Source organism: Bacillus rossius, chromosome 3 (assembly GCF_032445375.1).
Source record: "Bacillus rossius redtenbacheri isolate Brsri chromosome 3, Brsri_v3, whole genome shotgun sequence".
Lineage (NCBI taxonomy): Eukaryota > Metazoa > Arthropoda > Insecta > Phasmatodea > Bacillidae > Bacillus > Bacillus rossius.
In genome coordinates, this window is record NC_086332.1 from 129,709,542 (window position 1) to 129,723,135 (window position 13,594).

The 13,594-nt window shown below is 46.1% G+C and overlaps 1 protein-coding gene across 1 annotated transcript in view; it reads right to left on the reverse strand.

Annotated features, from left to right (window-relative positions):
- The window catches only part of LOC134531378 (uncharacterized), a 74,459-nt gene extending 61,065 nt beyond the window's left edge, over positions 1–13,394 (reverse strand). The window contains exons 1-3 of the mRNA XM_063367081.1: positions 13,255–13,394; positions 12,970–13,177; positions 10,453–11,133 (exon numbers count right to left, since the gene is read on the reverse strand). Coding sequence (XP_063223151.1) covers positions 10,453–11,133; positions 12,970–13,177; positions 13,255–13,394 — 1,029 coding nt within the window. The remainder of the gene's footprint in view (positions 1–10,452; positions 11,134–12,969; positions 13,178–13,254) is intronic.
- Positions 13,395–13,594: the final 200 nt, after the last annotated feature.

Genomic DNA, 13,594 nt, shown 5'->3' on the forward strand with positions numbered 1-13,594 from the left:
CTACCTATTTCCTGAAGTGCTATGTCAGCTTTTTCCTCTAGCATTCTTCGAGATGTTCCTGGTATTATGAGCAACCCATCATCCGCATATCCGTACATAATACATCCTTCAGGAAGTGGGAGTCTTAATATATCGTCAAAGAGCACATTCCAAAGTAAAGGGCCTAAGACAGACCCTTGGGGACATCCTTTTGTCAATTTCTTGACGTACGTATAGTTCCCCATTGTACTCTGACATTCTCTATTTTCAAAGAATGCATTGATAGCCATGTACAGGTTGGATGGACATTGTAGTTGTTTCAGCCTCCACATAATTTGTGGCCACCACACATTATCAAACGCTCCAGCAATATCCAACGTGATTGCCATTGTGTATTGTTGCCCATTATTATTAACTTCTTTCATGATGTCCAGTATGGCAGTTTCCGTACTCTTTCCTCTCCGGAATCCATATTGTCTACAATTCAGTCCTTGGACGGTTTCAAGATAGTCCGTTAGCCTTTGTGAGAGTAGTCTCTCATAGATTTTGCCCAGTATCGGTAACATAGTTAATGGCCGGTAGGAGTTGAGAGATCCAGGATCTTTTCCATTACCCTTGTACAGTATTTTAAGTATACCCTTTTTCCAGATATCCGGAAATATGCCTTGATGTAAGCATTGATTATACAGTATTAGTAATTCATCCTTTATTCTACTGTACACTCTCCATATTATTTCGGTGGTCAGATTGTCATGACCTGGCGCTTTTTTCGCTTTCAGGTTTTTGATGATCCAGTTCAGATTTTCTTTGGTAAATTCTGGTGTATTCTCTGTATTAGGGATAATCTTCATTTTCTGACGTTTATATTGTTTTTCATTATTTTCTGTATCCATATTGTCGTCAGGTAACAGTCCATGTATAATATGCCTTAGGTTTTCAGCTACAGAGGTAGACTGAATACCATTTATTATGAGCCCAGGCATTTCAATAGGGTTCTTGATTTTGTTGGCACATAACTTATATACCAAACCCCATGGATTGTTGTTCCCTTCTACAGTTACCAGATTCATCCATGATTCGCGCTTAGCTCTTTTAACCATATTTTTGTATTCTTTTTTTGTTAGTCTGTACTGGTCAATCAAAGCTTCTCTTCGACATTGATTATGTTCTCTTTTAAATTCCTTGCGCCTTTGTCTGGTGATCCTTCTTTGTCTCTCCAACTCCTCCGTCCACCATCCATGTCTATCTCGGTTTTTGTTTTCTACGACATGTAAATTATTGTCACAAACTCTTTGAATAGCTTCTGTCAGAAGGGGTGCATCTATTTGAGGATTTCCATTTTTGATTCTTCTATAATGGATTATTTCATTTACCAGTGCTTTGTCAAATTTTTCCCAATTGACGTTTTGACATCCATATCTCTTATTGTTGTCTGCATATATTACTTGCTCTTTTCCATACTTTATCCGGTACATCACCAGTCTGTGATCACTGGTGATGTCTTCAGTTACTTCCCAGTTTTCCATGCTGTTCCTTAATTTCATGTTCGTGATTGTAACGTCAATAAACGTTTCTGCGTCGCATGCTGGTGATACATAAGTTGCCATTGTACCAGGTACATTGTGTACCATCAAATTGTTTTCTACAATGTAATGCGATACTTTGACGCCTTTTTCATCTATGTAGGGCGAGCCCCACATATCTGATTTTGCATTCACATCTGCTCCTATGATGATTTTCTCTCCTCTTACCAATTGTAGAATTTTGTCCCATTTCTCTAGATGGATTTCGGTTGCGTCGGAAAACTGGAAGTAAGATGACACCATAAAAAGTTTGTTTGAACCAAGTTCAATGCAGACACATACATGATGTTCGCAGCAAACTGAGGTCATTTTAAGCACTGGCAAATTAGGATTCCTGACCCAAATTGCCGCTTTTGGTTTTGGTCCATTATAGAACAGTTTACCTGGGATATCCAAGATCTTTTCTCTGATTGCATATGGTTCTTGGATAAGAACTATATCCAGGTTCTTTTCTTGGGCAATTTTGCTGATCTCCACCGAGGCGACTGAAGAGCCCTGAAGATTTATTTGGCCAATTTTTAAGGGAATGCAACTATTCATAGTCGATTCTATCAAGTTCCCTTGATAGAGCCTTTTGGTATTCAGGACAATCAAAGGAATCGACTCTGTGATTATACTACGACGAAACAGTACATTACCAAGGGGTAGCTTCTTCCAACGGGCAGCGTGACGGCAGGCCGGCGAGACGTGTTGACGGTGTAGCTTACTTCCGCAGCCAAGGCCAGCAGGGCCTCCGGCTGGTGTCGCTGGCGGTCGCGACGAGTCTCCTCCTTCACCGCAATATGGGCCCCCTTTTATACTATGCGAACTGCTCGTATCAAACATGGCAGAAAGTTTTCGGTCGGGGCAACCGGAACCGGCGCCTGCGGCGATGTCCGGTTGGCAGCCCGCCAAAACGAGCCTCCCCGAGGGCTCCCGAGCGGCTCCGAACTTCGCGCGCGCAGCGCGCGAACACTTTCCTTGTGCGGGTTGCATCGGCGCGCGGTTAGGCGCCGCGCGGCATATCTTGATGTGCGTGTGCGGAGCACACGCAACAGTGTTTTGCATCCTCGTTGTTTACGATGCTGCACTCTCTTGGTTGGTTGGTTGGGATGGCAGTGGTGGTGTTTTGCACCTAAGTTGTTTTTGTGGTGCTGCGCTCGCTGGGTTGGTTGGTTGGGATGGCAGTGGTGGTGTTTTGCATCCTCGTTGTTTACGATGCTGCACTCTCTTGGTTGGTTGGTTGGGATGGCAGTGGTGGTTTTATGCATCCTCGTTGTTTGCGATGCTGCACTCTCTTGGTTGGTTGGTTGGGATGGAAGTGGTGGTGTTTTGCATCCTCGTTGTTTGTGGTGCTGCGCTCTCTTGGTTGGATGGTTGGGTTGGAACTGGCGGTTCTATGCACCTACGTTGTTTGTGGTGTTACTTTTTTGGTTGGTTGGTTGGTTGGTTGGGATGGCAGTGGTGGTTTTATGCACCTACGTTGGTTTGTGGTGCAAGAATTTTTTTTACACTGATGTGATTTACACCGATGCGTTTTTTTTTACACCGATGCGTTTTTTTACACCGATGCGTTTTACACTGATGCGTTTTTTTACATCGATGGAGTTCCTACGTCGGTGGATTTATTTTTTTTCATCGATGGGCTTTGACATCGATGGTGTTCTTACGCTGTGGACTCTTATTTCGGTGGAGTTCTTACATCGATGGGCTTTGACGGTGGTGGAAATGGTGAGGGTACGTTTTTGCACCTGCATTGGTTGTGGAGCTACGTTTTTTGGTTGGTTGGGATGGAAGTGGTGGTTCTATGCACCTACGTTGATTTGTGGTGCTGTGCTCTCTTGGTTGGTTGGTTGGTTGGTATGGAAGTGGTGGTGTTTTGCACCTACATTGATTTGTGGTGCTGTGCTCTCTTGGTTGGTTGGTTGGTTGGTTGGGATCGAAGTGATGGTGTTTTGCATCCTCGTTGTTTGCGGTGCAAGCACTGTTTACATTGATGCTTTTATATGCGATTTTATGCAATTTTATGCATTTTTTTATGCATCGTTAGGCTCCTTACATCGATGGAGTCATGTCGATGGGGCTCCTAACATCGATGGGGCTCCTAACATCGATGGTGTCATGTTGATGGGGTCACTACGATGGGCTCCTATGATCGATGGAGTCATGACGTTGGGCTCCTTACATCGGTGAAGTCATGTCGATGGTGTCACCGCTGGACTGTTACACCGCTGGGTTCCTCAGTCGATGACATGCAGGATTTCGGCGTTTGTGTCACCGCTGGACTCTTACGCCGCTGGGTTTCTCAGTCGATGACATGCCAGATTTCGGCGTTGTGTGTCACCGCTGGACTGTTACGCCGCTGGATTACTCAGTCGATGACATGCAAGATTTCGGCGTTGTGTGTCACCGCTGCACTGTTACGCCGCTGGGTTCCTTAGTCTATGACATGCAAGATTTCGGCGTTTATACTTCGTTGTTACTGGGCAATTTCAGTGTTGCTATGTGTTCATATGTTAATTTAAGCACGTGCTTTGTGACAATGTGTCATGTGGTAGTTATTTCTGGTAGACTTGCATCGTTGTAATGGGCCACTGCTAAGTGGAGACGTTGTTCATAAGTACTTGACTACATATGTGATGTATATTGCATATGGAGGCTAGGGCCTTGTGCGTGACCTGCCTGTTTAGCGGTGTCGGTCTCTAGCCCGTTAAAACCCCGCAGAGAGCAGTGATGCAAGCCTTCTGTTTAAATTACTAATATTCTGTTTAAGTTTTTAGCAGGTGAGCAGTAGCTGAGATGGAAAGAGAGATTTGACGTGAGGAGGAGGCAGAGAGCTGGTGAGATTGAGAGAGAGATGGCGGGACGAGCGTGGTCTGCTGGGAAGAGAGAGAGAGACCTGCGAATCTACACTCTCACACATGTCAAATATATTAAGGATATAATTAAATGTATATATTACTGAAAATATATATCTGTAACATTTTTGACCTTTGTTTTTTTTTTCTATAATACTAATACCCTTGTTTTTTTAATTTGCTGACTTATTTTTTCTTGAGAAAATTTTTTTTATATAATGTATGTTTGGAATAAAAATTGTTGGAAACAGTAAAGGTGATTATTATATTTTACTTTTTTTCGAAATAGTATAATTAATAAACTTTATATCACAAAAAAATACAATGAAATAAAGGTAAAAGAAAACAGACAAAACATTGGTTTATATATTAATTATTTACATAATTTCATCACACCCACATCAGTAGATGACATTGGAAACATTATTTTCAATTGCAAAAATAATAGAAAATTAAACATCACTGTTGTAATAAGGATGCTCATAGAGCCACAGCTTCAGTAACTGACTATTACAGTGTGCACAGTGGAAACCATTATAAAATTTGTCACACTTTTCAATTTGGTTTCCGTACATCTTTATCAGTGTTTTGAAGGAAAGACGGTTGACTTGTTTACGTAAATCAATGACACTGTCACTACACAAATCACTCACAATACATTTCTGTTCATTACCAAGGACGTAGACAGCGTCGTCTTCCGGCTCGACGAGGTCCGACAGCACAGAGTTCACTTGACCATAGTCTAATTCACCTTCATTCCACGAGAGTCCACTAACTTTATAGGTTAGACGACGGTTCTCGCTTTGTGAGAATCTGTCCAATTCCGACCAGACACATGGAGGTTTAAAGATGTATTCATAAGTCCTGGTTTCTTCACCGCCAATGATGGTCATCACTGACAGTTGCTTCACTACGGGGCCCTTTTGGGACGTAAGACACTGGACGTTGACAAGAAAGAGTGTCATATTGACATCACTCGCAGTTACACATTCGACGAGGCTGGAGTGACGTGACTAAGATGCTGGCTCTGCAAATGCTGGAGTGGTGCCTAGATGCTGACTGCGGCACGTCGCTCAGGATCTACGATGATGCTGCATGCACGCGTCTCGTCGCTTCTTGCACCATGACTTCATGTGCGGTGTGTCGGGGACGCTGGAGCTTCCTCTGTCGCACTCGGTGCACGGCAAACAATCTTGAATGTCCACATCTAGCTGCAGGTACACCGGTAACAACTTGTACACGTATATTATCTCTTGAGGGGCGTAGACCAGGAGAAACTCCTTTGGTAGATAAGGTAACTCCGTCTCCTTATCCAGTGCCGCAAGCGTGCGCACTTTACCATATGCTAAGATGGCCGACAAGATCTTTGCTCCGCTCGCACAACAAGCAAACATCGTCTTTCCTTCAGGATGGGAGCTGAGGCAAAAACTGAAGGCTCCCGGGTCCTGCAGCCGGTATTTATACTTTAAAAGGTGGAATACGGGTGAAGGGGGTAGGGGTGGGAATGACGGTAAAGTGAGGGAGAGTGGGGAAAAAGCTAGAGTAGTGGTGGAGGGAGGTTATTACGATGAAAAAAAAAAAAATTAAAAAAGGGTTGGTGGGGGAGGGGTGGATCGTAATGTGCGAGAAAAAAAAATATTTTCGTGAGGGGGGTGGAGGGGGGGTGTAAGTTCGTATATGCGTTGGTAAAAGTGGTGGGGGTCAGTCTGCTTGCGTCCACTGTGGGGGAAGGATCGATCACCATTTTTATTTTTTTGTCCTCATCGGTTTCGAACCGAGGACTCCAAACTCCGTGTCGTAAATGTATGTTTTTTTAAAAATATTTTATTAAAATTTTATTAATTGAATTTTTTTATAATTTTAAAAAAAAATTTCATTAAAAAGGGATAATAAATACAAAAGTTAAAGATGGCGAGCGTAACGAAAATTGCAACGGTGACGTCATCATTCAAAATGGCGGAAAACACATCGCCGGAATGTTCGATAACACATTGACGTCATAAAAAATGGTGGATCCAAGATGGCAGATCCAAAATGGCCACCGGGGTCAAGGTCAAGATCAATGGTAAAGGTTACAACCATCCAAGATGGCCGCCGTGACGACACAATCCAAAATGGCGGACACCGACACCACACACCACGCGCTGGCGCCAGATCTCGGAGGAACTATTATATACTACTACTGCAGTTTTACCATTTCCAGGCATACTCTTATGCACATCAATCATTCGCTGTTGCACCGAAACCTTTACTTTCTGGTTTCTGACGCACAGCAGGGACTTTTCATGTCTCCAAGATCAATTTAAGTACTTTAAAACACGAGTCAAAACAACATTAAATGAGAACCACATTTGAAAGAAAATTCGTTGCGGTGTGATACATTCTCGTCACATGAACTCGATCTCACCAATATAATCTAGGCTTTAAGAGCTTCATTGCTCCAATCGCTCCAACAGCTCCATTTGCTCCAATCGCTCCATTTTCTCCATAGCTTCAAATGATCTAATTACTCCAACAGCTTTAAAGCTCCAACAGCTCCAAAGCTCCACAGATCCAACAGCTCCAAAGCTCCAACAGCTCCAAACCTACATCACCTCCAAAGCTCATAATGCTCCAATGCTCCAAAGTTCCAACAGCTCCTAAGCTCCAAAGCTCCATCAGCACCAAATGCTCCAACAGTCATGAGGCTCCTTGAGTCATTGGCTCCATCTGTAATTGGTTCCAACAGTATTTTTGGCTCCCAAAGGTCTTCGGCCTAGCTGCTATTTAGTTACGAGTCTAGAAGTTTTATTTCTCGAACCTGTCACTTATGTGGTGTTTTTAATTAAATTTATTTTTTGCTTCGCCCACGGATAACACCAAGGACCTTAATCGATCAAATTAATGAATTAATTAATAAGTGATTTGTTTGATGAATGTTGAACTTTTTCCCGATTTTCTAGGTTAAATACGACAAATTTCCAAAATGGCGGTCATAATGGCTTACAGGATGATGGTTGGCTTGTAAACTATGCACATTTTATGTCTTAGCACCTTATTAATAAAATTAGTATTTTTTTATATAAAACTAATTTTGTTGCATCGCCCAGGGATCAAATTAATTGAGGACTGGAATCGATCGATTCAAAAAGTATATAGATTGCATATATATTTAATGAATTTAGGTATTTTTATCGAATTTCTAGCTAAATATTTAAACAATTTCAAGATGTTAATCAAATGTTTTGATGGCAGTTGCCACAGTAATAATAAATGATTGCTGCACTGTAGCAGGTAAAAATTAACAATATGATGGTAACATACTCTAGTAGCCGAAAATAATTTGGTGGCCTCCAGCAGATGAAAACAAGATCGCGGACGTTACATCAAACTTGCTGTTGATATATACCTTGACATAAGTGGTGGGAGGTCAGTCTGCCGACAGCTTCCGTGGAGGAAGGATCGGTCGCCATTTTTTTTTACCCTCACCAAGTTCGAACCAAGGACTTCGAACTCCATGGCGTAAGTGTGTATTTTTAATAATTTTTTACTAAAGTATAATTAATTTTTTTATAAATTTTATTTTTTTTTCATTAAAATCGGATAATAAATAAATATTTTCATTATGACGCCCGTAACGGAAATGGCAGCAGTGAGGTCATAATCCATTTGATGTCAGAGGCTTATATGAGGCTGTAGACAAGGATGCTTAAGCCTCAATATAGACATTTCTAGCCGCTGGTATTTTTAAGGACTTAAAACTGAAAATTTTCCCTCGAAAAGAGAAATTTTAATTTTTTCATATTTTTGATAATTTTTGGCGGAATCTGTTTCCAAAAAACTTATAAATTTGGTTGATTTTGGCGAATTTTGGGCAAATTTTGACCAAATTTGAAGGTCAAGTTCAAGGTCAAAGGTCGTCAAGGTCATCCAAGATGGCCGTCGTGAAGCCAAAATCCAAGATGGCGGTCTAAAAATCCCAATCCACTCGCCGGCGCCAGTACCAGTCAAGACCAATACATACTACTATAACTGCATTTCGGCACTAACACAAATCAAACAATTTAAAAATAAAATTTAAAAAATTCATATCTTAGTGTCGGTCTAGAGCTTAAGAATGATCTATGGAAAATTTCAGCTCTCACTGTGCCGGAAATAAGGCATTTCGACAAGTTTTTTTTTTAAATTTTATTATATTTTTAAATAATTTTTGGAAATTTTATTTGCCCTATAATTTGGTTACTAAAGGATGATTTACACTTTTTTGGGCTGGTGAACTCCCCTAAGTTAAACTTTGTGCCAGTAGTCTGAAGCAATTTTCCCAGAGACGTATCTGATATTTTGCAGATCCAATACTTTGCTGGCAGCCAGTTTAAAATTTCCCTCGCTTACAGGCACGTCCCAGGCCTGTAACGTTACTTCACTTCATGACTAAAACCGCCTACAGCAGCTCTGCATGAGCTGTTACCATTTCTCAGAGACGAGCTGACCATAGCCTTTACTGTCACGAATACGTATTAGGTTCTCTCCTCAAAAAGCACGTCATGGACGCTTGTTCTAATCGTCGTTGCACTTTTGTTCACCCCCCCTCCTCTCTCGGTTCTAAGAATTCGCCTAAGGCCAGTGACAGGTCAGAAACCCCAGCAGACAGCAACCGTCTCCAAGGACGCCTTGCATAAAAAATGTGTGTGCCTAGATGGACCACCCCACGACACCTAGTGGCAAATTCGCGAACCTCATAGCCAACTTATCCAGTAGGCCGCCAGAGCGCAGTACTAGACTGCGCCCTTTATTCCCTTGGTTAAGCAGACGCCTTGGGCGAGTCGATTCTTTTTATTTCAGACACCTCTCAACAGGTAGCGCTAAAGTCGGCCAGTGCTACCAACTTCGAGACATCAGTCAGAGTTTTTTTATGACGCCCTCTCGGGGAACTTCGGAACCTTTCGGTCCGGACTCCCAGTCACCCCTTCCACTTTTGATTCGAGATTTACTTTTAATTACGAGACGCGGTTCTCCGCGGGACACTTAGCGCCGCGACTGCAGACGGACCGTTTGATTATCGGCGAGTCGACGAGACACTGCAAGACATCCATCCGGCCGCAACCGACTATGTAGTCGCATAAATAAGGGATGCTATCCCTATAATCTTTTTCAAGTAGTTTAGTCCGTCTGCGTAGTACAAAATGAATAGTTATTTTTCTTTTAATTTTTTTTGAAATGATGAAAACGACCGCGCCCACCCACGTATTTGCGGGATCCAGTTCCTGGCGCGCGACGCATCAGTAAACAGAAGCCAACTCCCCTGTCTGGTGAGTGACGATCCGCGACTTTCCCCAACCTCCCCTTAACTTTTCCGGGCATTTTCTGCCCCGTATACTGTCTGTGTACAAGTTCTGATCAGTTTTGATTCGGACTGTTCCAGACAGGGTCCGAGAGCCGGACGCCGAATTGGCATTTTCATCTCCCTTCCTCAGCAGCACACAGGCGCCCTGGCATCATGTACCCGCGTGATCTCCGGGAAACTAAGCCCCCGACCTCCGGTGCTTCTGTATCTTTTGACCCTTTTCTGAACTTTCTTTAAATTACGTCGTCAGATGCAGTTAAATAGATAAACATAATTTCTGGACTTTAAGTATATATACTGGGACGTTTAAACATATGTGTTGTTTTTATTGGTTTATATATTTTTAGTAAATGAAACTTTTGATATTTCCATGTACAGCCGGCCAATATTTTTTTTAATATACCTGAGAGCTGTTTAAGAATGTAATTAATATTGTACGTTAATATTTTCTTGTATCAGTTATAAGTTTCCTCAGTATGGAGTAATTATATTTCAGACGGAATAACACCTTGTTTTTGTTCATTTCTAGTAAACTTGTGAAACCTAAAGATCCACCCAGCAAGGCAAAGATGGTAATCAGACCGTTGTTTGCTGCTACAAAAATAATAGCAGTTAGCATGGTTTGAACCTTGCTACATCACTATATTTAAAATGTATGACAGCATAATCAGTAAGTGTTATTTACAAATACAATAGTTATCATCACACACACACACAACAAAAGTGTAACCTGGATCTGTGAGCGTGTCTCGGCCTCCGCCTGCTCGGCGGGCTCGGCCCGGTGGTGCTCCAGGCACTGCAGCACGGCTCTCAGCTCCTGCTGCGTGCTGCGCCGCAGAGCTCGCAGCCTGAGGCTCTGCTGCACGCCCACATGCTGCAGCAGCTGCAGGTCACCTGCCACGCGGTCGCAGTCCTCGCGAGACGCCCGCGCGCGCAACAGCAGTGCCAGGCCCTCGGCCAGCACGTCTCCCCACGCCTTCTGGCGCACGTCGCGCGTGCGCGTGAGGCGCGCCTGGGCCGCTCCGCCGCTGCGCGAGGCGTGCTGGCGCGCCAGGAACCGCACCAGGGAGTCATCTGCCAGCCGCAGCAGTGTCAGCATGTTGCTGTGGGAGGGCGTGGCGGCGACTTGCAGGCGTCGCTCGGCAGCTCGCAGGGGTCCGCACAGCTCTGTCGCTTCGTCCAGGCTCTTGGCCCCCTGCTGCAGTAGCCGGCCCAACAGTGTCTCGGCATCGCACAATGCCATCACCAGTCGCAGGTAGTGCCGGCCGATCTGCGCCGTGCTGCTCAGAGCCTGCATGACCCTGTCCCGCTCCGTGCCACATTGCTGCAGCGCCACGCTGCACTTCTGTTGCTCCAGGTGCAGCCTGTCATCCAGCCGCCCGAGCCGCTTGCTCGCAGCGACCATCGTCTCCTGGACAACAGCCGTACCACAGGCCGCCACCAGGGACCATCGTCTCCTAGACAATAGCCGTTCTACAGGCCGCCACCAGGGACCATCGTCTCCTGGACAACAGCCGTACTACAGGCCGACACCAGGGACCATCGTCTCCTGGACAACAGCCGTACTACAGGCCGCCACCAGGGACCATCGTCTCCTGGACAACAGCCGTACCACAGGCCGCCACCAGGGACCATCGTCTCCTGGACAACAGCTGTACTACAGGCCGCCACCAGGGACCATCGTCTCCTGGACAACAGCCGTACCACAGGCCGCCACCAGGGACCATCGTCTCCTGGACAACAGCCGTACCACAGGCCGCCACCAGGGACCATCGTCTCCTGGACAACAGCCGTACCACAGGCCGCCACCAGGGACCATCGTCTCCTGGACAACAGCCGTACCACAGGCCGACACCAGGGACCATCGTCTCCTGGACAACAGCCGTACCACAGGCCGCCACCAGGGACCATCGTCTCCTGGACAACAGCCGTACCACAGGCCGCCACCAGGGACCATCGTCTCCTGGACAACAGCCGTACTACAGGCCGACACCAGGGACCATCGTCTCCTGGACAACAGCCGTACCACAGGCCGCCACCAGGGACCATCGTCTCCTGGACAACAGCCGTACCACAGGCCGCCACCAGGGACCATCGTCTCCTGGACAACAGCCGTACCACAGGCCGCCACCAGGGACCATCGTCTCCTGGACAACAGCCGTACCACAGGCCGACACCAGGGACCATCGTCTCAAGGACAACAGCCGTAGCACAGGCCGACACCAGGGACCATCGTCTCCTGGACAACAGCCGTACCACAGGCCGCCACCAGGGACCATCGTCTCCTGGACAACAGCCGTACTACAGGCCGCCACCATGGACCATCGTCTCCTGGACAACAGCCGTACTACAGGCCGCCACCAGGGACCATCGTCTCCTGGACAACAGCCGTACTACAGGCCACCACCAGGGACCATCGTCTCCTGGACAACAGCCGTACTACAGGTCGCCAACAGGGACCATCGTCTCCTGGACAACAGCCGTACTACAGGCCGCCACCAGGGACCATCGTCTCCTGGACAACAGCCGTACCACAGGCCGCCACCAGGGACCATCGTCTCCTGGACAACAGCCGTACCACAGGCTGCCACCAGGGACCATCGTCTCCTGGACAACAGCCGTACTACAGGCCGCCACCAGGGACCATCGTCTCCTGGACAACAGCCGTACTACAGGCCGCCACCAGGGACCATCCACTACGTGTGCTGTGGCTGTACTTGATGTTTTTGTGTTGAGCAGGATGAAAACATATCGGTGCCATAAATGTCACGAAAACTTTCCAATTAAACATTAAGCTACTGGCAATCATCTTATGTAAATTTGTGCACTACTGTTTACAAGTTTTATGTTTACCAGGATACAAGTGATATACAACTAAACTAAATATTAACATATATATTATCTTAATACACAAGTATTATTAATCCCTATTTTTCACTAAAACAATAATCTTTAATGAGATCTTCTAGTTTCAAATATTCAAATTTTGTATTAAAAATTAAGGAGATTATTGTTTAATTTTGGTTATTAAAAATTTTGAAACAATAATATGGCATACTGAACGACTCTAGGGAACACAAACCAAACATCTTAGAAAATTGTTATTAAAAAAAAATATGGTGTAGGGCAAACCACGAAATTAATTATATAACCTCAGAAAAAATTCTAAAAGAGCACAATAAAATTTGAAAGCTTTAATTGGTGTATGTGAGTGTAGTGTCCCCGGAAGGAGCGCCGAGTGACTCACCCGGTCCTTCGTCTCGAGTGCGCGCACACTGACGTGGGAGGCGGACTGGCGCATGCCCCGCGCGAAGTGGCGCAGCGACTGCAGGCTCGTCAGCAGCCGCGCCGCCTCCGCTCGCAGCTGGTCTCTCTGCCGGAGGCGGGCCGCCAGGGCTGAGCGCGCCCGCTCGTCTCCGCGCGCCGCCTCCGCCAGCCGCCTCCTCAGCCCCTCCCTTGCCATCACCGAGCACAGTTGCAGACCGTCCAGCCCCCTCGCCTCGCCCAGCAATGCCACAGCTTGTACAAGTACCTGCGCCTCTCCAGGTCGGCGATGATGCCCTCTTGCACGCGGGTGGGCGGCAGCAGCTGTGCCTGCAGCCGTGGAGGCGGTGGCGCCGCGGCTGTCTGGTCCTCGCACACCGCCCAGGCCCCGACCTTGAGCGCGCACATGGCGGCACTGCCCTAGCTGCGCCACGCAATCAGCCCGAGGGCACCGCTAGCTGCTCCCTGTCTGCGCGGCCTATAGCCACTGGCTTTGTGGCACCGGGTGCAGCCGACACAACGTGCTTCCTTCGGAGAACCTCGTCGACAGATCTCTGCGGAAAGACAAACAAATGGTAATAACAAATTCCGAGTGATTATCACAGATA